General features: G+C 34.8%; 1 protein-coding gene across 1 annotated transcript in view; it reads left to right on the forward strand.

The window, feature by feature from the left end:
- Window positions 1-1,306, forward strand: part of LOTGIDRAFT_176518 (hypothetical protein) — a gene marked incomplete at both ends in the record, with an annotated part of 5,809 nt that continues 4,503 nt past the window's right edge. The window contains 3 exons of the mRNA XM_009052477.1: window positions 1-129; window positions 591-710; window positions 966-1,037. Coding sequence (XP_009050725.1) covers window positions 1-129; window positions 591-710; window positions 966-1,037 — 321 coding nt within the window. The remainder of the gene's footprint in view (window positions 130-590; window positions 711-965; window positions 1,038-1,306) is intronic.

Here is a 1,306-nt window from a genome sequence, read left to right on the forward strand (position 1 = left end):
ATGTTGGAATCTCAGGCTCGTATCTCAGATTTAGTTGAACGAACTGAACGTGCCGAGCAGAATTCGTTACTGAGTACTCAGAAACTGGCCAATACGTCTGCTAATGTTGAGGCTCAGGATAAATCTAAGGTAAGATTTGTTTTATCAAATTTGAAATATTAATGCAATGTTAAAATTTTTAAATAGTTTATGGTAAGATTGTGGTGGTCCATTCAGTGGCGGAGACAAAGGGGGGCAGAGGGGGCAGACGCCCACCTAGCAGCCCCGAAAGCTAGTTTTTCAGGCAAATATCTCATAACTAGGTTAGAAATTTGGGCAATCTCAGATATTTCGCCCTCCCTTCAGGGTTCATTTTAGTTTGAGTTATTGTCCTTGTTCTTTAAAATATATTCATTCTCTGCTCTTTATTACTTTCATTTTGTTGTCCTAGTAACATGACAACTCTCTCACCAACTATTCCGTAATGCATCCTTTGAGAAAGGACTTGCAGAGCAGTAGCAAAAGAATGTACGCTTACAAACTAACCCAGGGATGTAATACTCCATTTCATTTCATGACTAGTAAATATATTTTGAATATATTATCCACAGAATGAAGTAAGAGAAGAATTACAGAAGTTACAGATTAGTTACGCTAGAATAGAGGCAGAATTAAAACATGAAAAACAACGAGCTGACATGCTACAGGAAGACTTACTCGATTCTCAAAAGGTATTTCGTTCATTTTCATCAAAAGTTGAAGTCAATGATATTTATGCTCATGCTTGTCTCATTCAAACCATGAAAACAAGCAGTCCACTTTATTTGTAGGTAGAATAAATAGTGATAGAAACTATACAGAATTAACTTATATTGTGTTGATTACTATTATACCAGTCTAAAATCTCCATTTTCGATTAATGTAGCCAGTCTAGAAGATCTAATTTTGTTGGTTTATAATTCCTTGTAATATCTGTATAATTGTAGGTGAGAACCAGTCTAGAAGCTCTGTGTGCCAATCTGAAATCTACCAGCAGTCATCTAGAAGAGAAACTCAATGTAAGTCATCTCAATCTGTATCACTTTTTAGAAATTGTATCTAACTTACGGTTCCCCTACAATTGAAAGAAACATGCCTTAAAATTTAAACTCTGCTGAATTATACTCATCATATGAATGTTTTATTGCATGACGTTTACTAAAAACTAACACTGAATGTTTTAAAAACAGTTTTGGGGCTTGTTTATAGGACTTGACTCTGACATTGGTCATTCATTGTTGTTTGATACCATTATTTACCAAGCCTGTTGTCGAAATGAAAATCATTA

This window comes from Lottia gigantea (assembly GCF_000327385.1).
Source record: "Lottia gigantea unplaced genomic scaffold LOTGIsca_1831, whole genome shotgun sequence".
NCBI classification, from domain to species: Eukaryota; Metazoa; Mollusca; class Gastropoda; family Lottiidae; genus Lottia; species Lottia gigantea.